Source organism: Glycine max, chromosome 12, assembly GCF_000004515.6.
Source record: "Glycine max cultivar Williams 82 chromosome 12, Glycine_max_v4.0, whole genome shotgun sequence".
Taxonomy (NCBI): Eukaryota; Viridiplantae; Streptophyta; class Magnoliopsida; order Fabales; family Fabaceae; genus Glycine; species Glycine max.
The window spans coordinates 9,605,390-9,612,753 of NC_038248.2; the positions used below are offsets into that span (position 1 = coordinate 9,605,390).

The 7,364-nt window shown below is 33.4% G+C and overlaps 1 protein-coding gene across 1 annotated transcript; it reads right to left on the reverse strand.

The window, feature by feature from the left end:
- Positions 1-554: 554 nt before the first annotated feature.
- Positions 555-2,056, reverse strand: LOC102666556 (protein MAIN-LIKE 1-like). Its single transcript, XM_041007190.1, has 4 exons — positions 1,832-2,056; positions 1,277-1,705; positions 1,085-1,195; positions 555-965 (listed from the first exon to the last, which is right to left on the reverse strand). The coding sequence occupies exons 1-4, from the start codon at positions 2,054-2,056 to the stop codon at positions 555-557; spliced, it is 1,176 nt and encodes a 391-aa protein (XP_040863124.1).
- Positions 2,057-7,364: the final 5,308 nt, after the last annotated feature.

Here is a 7,364-nt window from a genome sequence, read left to right on the forward strand (position 1 = left end):
ATTTGGTGGTCCCGTGAAGCAGCTGTTCCGTGTTTGAAGTTGTTTTGGTCGTTGTTGTTCGTATTTCGTCGGAGGTACGCATTTATCGGTTTTTTTTTTTTTTGCGTTTTATGGGTAGTTCTTTAGAGAAGATGAACAGTAAAAAACTATTTCCGAAATTACTTTTTACTGCATAAGGAAGTAATTCCGGAATGAGAATGTTGAATTTCCGGAAGAACTTCTTCCGGAAGTTACTAAGCTCAATTCCGAGAATAGCAACTTCCGGAAGAAGTTCTTCCGAAAGTTACTATGTTCAATTCCGGAAGAAGTGCTTCCGAAAGTGTTAAGTTTAAAATAAATTTATTATAAACATTTATTATAAAATTTAAAATAAATAACAACTCATCAAACATTAAACGCGCAAAAAATCTTACCACATGTGGAGGAGGGTCAAATGCCACTAGAACCTGGGGGCTGGGCGGCTGTATATACTCCTCAGGGTCTGCAGCTGGTGCATCTCTCGGCTGATCACCTGCCTGGGTCGGTATCATGAATGGGTGAGATATGCGGAAAAATCACTCCATGTAATCCACAGATACCTGCCCAGGCACTAGACAAAGCTCACCCGCAGGTAGTACGTGCTCTGCAAAATGCATCCACCTGCCATCTATATCATCGTGTGACAATCGAGCATTAACAGGCGGCGGAGGGATGCTCTGGATGTAACCAAATTGTCGTACCACCCTCTCCGGTCGAGCTGTGACCACCATAGGACCCCATTTCAGCTGACCCTGGAATGATGAAATCAACTCAAAGGTCCTAACCCCCCGATGCTCCGTGTACGGCAACCAGGATACATCTGTGACGGTCAAAGCATCACAACGTGCCCTGTAAGGTGCTCCTGTGATTCCCTTCATGTGCGCCTTCGATGTCAACCACCGGGAAGCTCGTGGGGACGTCTCCTGGTATGTATCATCTGTCACGCACTGGTGCACACTAGGGAAGTGCTCATAGATCCAGCACTACACAAAAAATGAGGTTAACATAACATAAAAACATGTTTAAATCATAATCGAACGTAACATATTAAAAACACAAAATTTACCTGTAATAGAGTCAAGTACCCCGCAAGCTGTTGTGTGGTGGTCCTAGAAGCCTCATCTAACTGGTCATACATATGAACCAGTGCGGCAACTCCCCAAGCATAACCACCACTCTGAGTAAGGTCACGAAAAGCGTCTAGGTGAACCACATGCACGTATGTTGCACTCTTATTAGCAAAAAGAGTGCAACCGACCAGGTGCAGCAAATAAGCACGAGCTACTACAATCCACCATCGGGCCTGACATCTCATCTCATAAATGTCTCGAACCCATCCTAGTCGTACATATGCCCCACGTGTCAGTGTTGTCTCGGCTCTAGCCTCCTCGGCAGACACCTCAAGCAACTCTGTCAGCAAAAATCTCGCCTCCTCCGTAGAAAGAGCATGAAAACTGTGCAACGCGCCAGTGATAGGCAAATGAAGGAGTGACGACACATCATCCAATGTCATCGTCAACTCTCCTACCGGAAGGTGGAAGGTGCTGGTCTCCATGTGCCACCTCTCCATAAATGCGGATATCAGTCCAGGATCGCCAGTAACAACTGAACAATCGATCAGTGGACTTAATCCTGTGGCAGCAACCAGTCCTTCAATCTCAGGCACTGGCCTCTCAATCAATGTCACCTTCCTCCCATGTGACACCAACTTCAAATCAGGACGTTCGTGATTTGAAGTACAAATTATACAATTATTAAAAAAAATTAATGACAAACAAATCAACAATGATAAATAATTAACAAATTAAAATACCTGTCCACTCCAAACAGCGTGTGCAACATGGTCCGCAAATGATGTCATCACTGAAAGGTCACGTAGCCCACCAAGGAATCCCTCAGCATCATCAGCATCTGACCCCTCAGCACCATCAGCACCCTGTACGTCTGCACGCATCTCAGGTGCCTCCTCAGCCAGATCAGGGACATCGTCAGTCATGTCAGCAACGTCCTCAGCCAAATCACGTGCATCCGCAGTCATTTGATGAACCCGTTGCCTACGGGCTGAGGCAGTAGGCCTACGCCTCTCAGGAACATCAGCTGCATCATGGTCATCATGTCTATCTCTGCCTACAAGTCTACCTATGGCACGACCTAAACCTCGTGTTCTAGCCATGATCTGCAAATCATGTGGAACACGTATTTTTTTCGGTCAAAATATACACAACTTTCTCTATAAAAATAAAATAAGTTTATTTATAAACAAATAAGACTAATTTAAATCAAATTATTTTAAAACATACACAACATAATTTCAAAAAAAACTAAACAACTTCATTTATAAAAAAAAACACAACTAATATAAAAATAATTAATTAGTAAACATCCACAAGTTAATTTTTTTTAAAAAATAAACAACTTCATTTATTAAAAAAAACACAACTAATGTAAAAATAATTAATTAGTAAACATCCACAAGTTAATTTAAAAAAATAAATAAACAACTTCATTTATAAAAAAAAACACAACTAATGTAAAAATAATTAATTAGTAAGCATCCACAAGTTAATTTTAAAAAAAATAAACAATTTCATTTATAAAAAAAAACACAAGTAATGTAAAAATAATTAATTAGTAAACATCCACAACTTAATTTTAAAAAAAAATAAACAACTTAATTTATAAAAAAAAACACAACTAATGTAAAAATAATTAATTAGTAAACATCCACAACTTAATTTTTAAAAAAAATAAACAACTTCATTTATAAAAAAAACACAACTAATGTCAAAATAATTAATTAGTAAACATCCACAAGTTAATTTTAAAAAAACAACTTCATTTAAAAAAAACAAAACTAATGTAAAAATAATTAATTAAAAAATATCCACAACTTAATTTAGAAAAAAATAAAAAACTTCCTTTATAAAAAAACACAACTAATGTAAAAATAATTAATTAGTAAACATCCACAACTTTATTTTTAAAAAAATACTTCATTTGTAATAAAATAAACAACTTAATTTATATCATTTATAAAAAAATAGTATTTTTAAAAAATTTCCAAAACACACACAACTTTATTTATAAAAATAAACAACTTCATTTATAAAAAAAACATAAATAATTTAAAAATAAATAATTAGTAAAATACTCAACTAAAATGATATAAAAAATAAACAAAACCAATTAACAAAAATAACCAACTTAATTTATAAAAATAACCAACTTTATTTATAAATAAAATACACTAATTTAAAAAAAAATAAACAATAAACAAAAACAGACACAACTTCATTTATAAACAAAAAAATAAATAATTTAAAAATTAATATTTAGTAAAAATACACAATTTAAATTATAAAAAAAAACATGTTATCAAAAAGCCAAACCTCATTTTTTTATAAAATCTCAAAAACAAAATAATAATAAAAATATAATAATCATTCATTTAAAAAAACAATTTAAAAAAAAAAACAAACATTCCGGAAGAAGTTGTTCTTCCGGAATTATTTCGGAAGAACCACTTCTTCCAGAAAGTTCTTCCGAAAATCTCAAAGGTCATATGGAAGAACCCTTCTTCCGGAATTCTTCCGGAAAGTTTTTGGAAGAGGTGTTCCGGGAGACTTCCGGAAGAAGTGTTCTTCCGGTAGACGTTTGGTTTCTTCCGGAAGAACACTTCTTCCGGAATGTTTCCGGAACAGCTTCTTCCAGAAGTTTCGGAAGAACCCCTAACGGGTCTTCCGGAAGCCTCCGCCGTGAGCCCCCTTTTCCCATTTTTTCCGGTGTCTTCTACCCTAAGGTTACTATCCTAAGGTTCCACTGCTACAACAATGCTGGATATTACAAGCAAATGGGAGTTAGGGAGACTAACCTCGTTCGCGGAGAAGAAGAAGACGAGCTTCACGCTTGGCTTGCGGAGAAGAAGAAGCAGTTCGCGGAGAAGAAGCAGTTCGTGGAGAGGGAGAAGAAGCTTCACGAAAGGAATAGCAGGAGCAGGAAGAGTTTCTTCCGAAGAGGGGGGCTTTTTATAATTTTTTGTTAAAGGGCAAAATGACCCATTCATAAAAATTGCTGGGTGCACCTAGCATTTCCCTTTCTTGAGTGCAAATGTGGGTCTATCTCATCTAAACACACTTAGTCCAAATTTGAAAGTCACAACTCCCATCTATGATTCTTATAAAATTCTAGCCAAGTGTTGTTTGCACTAAAAATGAAGTTTGTTAGAGACAACCATTAGAGGTTGATTTCTATCACATATTTATAACTCAGTTACATCTTTTTATATAAAAACAAAACTTAGGTGCACTACTATAAGTACTTTTTGTGTTATTTTCTAATCAGAATTGAAGTTTTATTTCAATAATTTACGTATAATGAAAACTTCTATTAAGCAAAACTCCAATTTTGATAGGAAAACAACACTGAAAAATCCTTATACTCTGTCAATATATATTGACTTAGGCCGCACCAAAGTGTCTATTATAATTAGTTTGCTATGGCATACACAGTCACTAGAAACTAGAAAGAAACAATTCCCATAACAGCTATTGGATCCTAAGTGTTGGAGAATTCCAGCACAGCACAATGGATATCTGCAATAAGTTTGAAGCCTTATCCATACATACATATTCTCGGTTGTTATGTTCAAAATCTTGTAGCAATAGACTATTGTTAATCATTATAGAGAGCAGAGAAATTAACAGGGTGTGGAGATTCCTAGTTTTTAACGGAAAAATAATGAATTTAAATGCGGAATGCCTGATTGAGAGAGTTGAGACCAGCAGAGACAGCACGCAACCCCGCAACATTTAGACAACGTACGAAGCGCGCAGTTGCAGCTTACTAAACTCACAGCCACCAATGGTGACAAGAGTGTCATCTTGCATTTATGAAAATTTGGAGGCTTATCATTGTGACCATTTCAATATAGTAATAACAATGCCAATTGTGCCAATTCAGAATTCTCTTTCATACTACTCTCTGCATCGGAATTCATGTGACTTTGGCCAGAACTGGGGGGTTCCACGACTTTAATTGCCCCTGCATCTGCATGTATACACAATTTTCATCGTCAATTGTGCACACATACATAGGCTATGTGCAATTTGGTGAAATTGTAAACTAAAGTCAATCAACGCACATCATCATATATTTAATTTTAAATAATTATATAATTTGTTATTTTCTTTTTCTATGCATATGATTGTAAGAAATATTTCCTCAACATTCACCGAGACTAATCTTTTTTTGAAGAATCTAAAGATACTCAACCAACAAAAATTGTTAGAGGGGACAAAAATCATAAATAAATAAAAGAAAACCTTCAACTAATGAATGGAGCTAGAATATTAGATGTGACTATTGTAAATACTTTTGTATGTTAATTCTAGTTTTATCATGAAAGTAAGTTATTTCAGTTCAATCATATTTTTTTATATACCAGAGTTAGTATTTAAACTATGATAACTCATTTATGAGACTTACTCATTGTCATCCTACCAATCACTTATTGGTTATATAATTTTTTGTTTCTTTTATACTTTTATACTATCTCCTTTCTTAATTATAAGATTATTTTAAAAAAATATATTTTTATTTTTATAAGATATTTTTCTGATTTCTAGATACATTAATTATTTTTTTATATATCTTTACTTAATTATTCCTTCAAATATTAATAAGAAAAATTTAAGTTGACAGAGAGATAAAAAAATCATAATTTTAGAATGATAGTATAATTAGACGAATTTAATATGATTAATTAAATTAATTAGTTTTCTTAAGAAACATAAATTAATTGAAAGAGTTTAATAATTAATGACGAAGTGGAAGTATTTAAAGTAATGTTACATAATTATTTTGCAACTCAATTAATTAGCACTATACACAACTTGAGTAGAACACCAATTATATTATATACTTCTGCTTCCCGAAACTATTCCAGCAATTCTGCTAGCTTCTGCCCACTATTAATTATGTATCTGTGCCTCTCAGCTGGCGATGGGATTTCTTTTGTTTTTTTTACTCTTCATGGCCACAAATTTCACAACTGATTTCCCCATATGGACCTGAACCTTTACATTGATGAGGATGGTCTTCCTCAATTGAGTCACTGACTGCAATATTGGTTGGTCAATGACACAAATTTATTTGTCCAGGCTGTAAATAAACTAGTTAGGGATTGTTGCAAAATTGGGTGTACTTTAAAGTCAGATTCTTCTATGTACTACATTTTTTTATCTTTAATAATGGATTAGTTACGTTGTACCGTGGCAGGACTAGTGCCCACTACATGCATAAATAATTATGAAAAGACCCGCAAGTTCATTTCGGCTCTTTAATCAGTTTCGAGTTTTGTACTTTTAGATGGGCGAATTAGTGAATTGGTTAGGTGCGAAAGGATATTGTTGTGGCTTCTGAATTCAAATGTTGTCATGTCGGCATAGCAGACCCTGTTATTTGTTATGAAACATATATGCTGGGAATATGCAATGATTATTCATAGTTAAAGATGTGAAAAATTAACTTCAAAACATAACATTTATATGTCAGTCTGTTCGGTAGAGTTGATTTAGGTGAGGAATTGAAATGAAAGGATAAAAATAGGAAAGATATTAAAAATTGGCGTTGCTTCATTAAGATTAAATTGTGAGGAGAGAAATGAAAAGCAAATAGGTCTCACATGAAAAAATATTCTTCAAGTGGGTGAAATAATAAAGAAATTATATTGCAGTATGAGTAACGTGTGTCCAACAAAATAATCCTTGCAGTCGACACTATGACAGTTGATAATGGGAGTTATTGGTTCTATTAAAATTACTTTTGGTTTCCAATAAGGAGTTGAGGCTTTTTTATTTTAAAATTATCTTATCCACGGAATCCTGATTTTATTGAATAAAGTATACAACAGAATTATAATTTTATTGCATCGAATATAATAGAATTATGATTTTATTATAAAATTCTTCTCACCCCAAACATAATAATGGAATCATGATTTGTTATATTTTACCGCACCTCCTTTAACACAAGTTAAAAATATGTTTTTTTATCACAACAGAAACATATTCTACTGTGATATAAAAATATTCTAAACATAATCTTGATTTCATTGAATTAAATGAGGGTGAAATAAATATATACAATGAAAATAAGATTTTATTGTTCTATATAATGAAATCATATTTTTGCTATATGTTTTTCTCTCTCACTTAATCCAATCAAATCAGAATTCGATCAAATATGATTCCTTAAGTATGGAAATATAGCTGGATCAAATACAATTCGATCAAATACAATAAGTATAATATGGAAATATAATTCCTTAAGTACTTTTTGATTTTTTT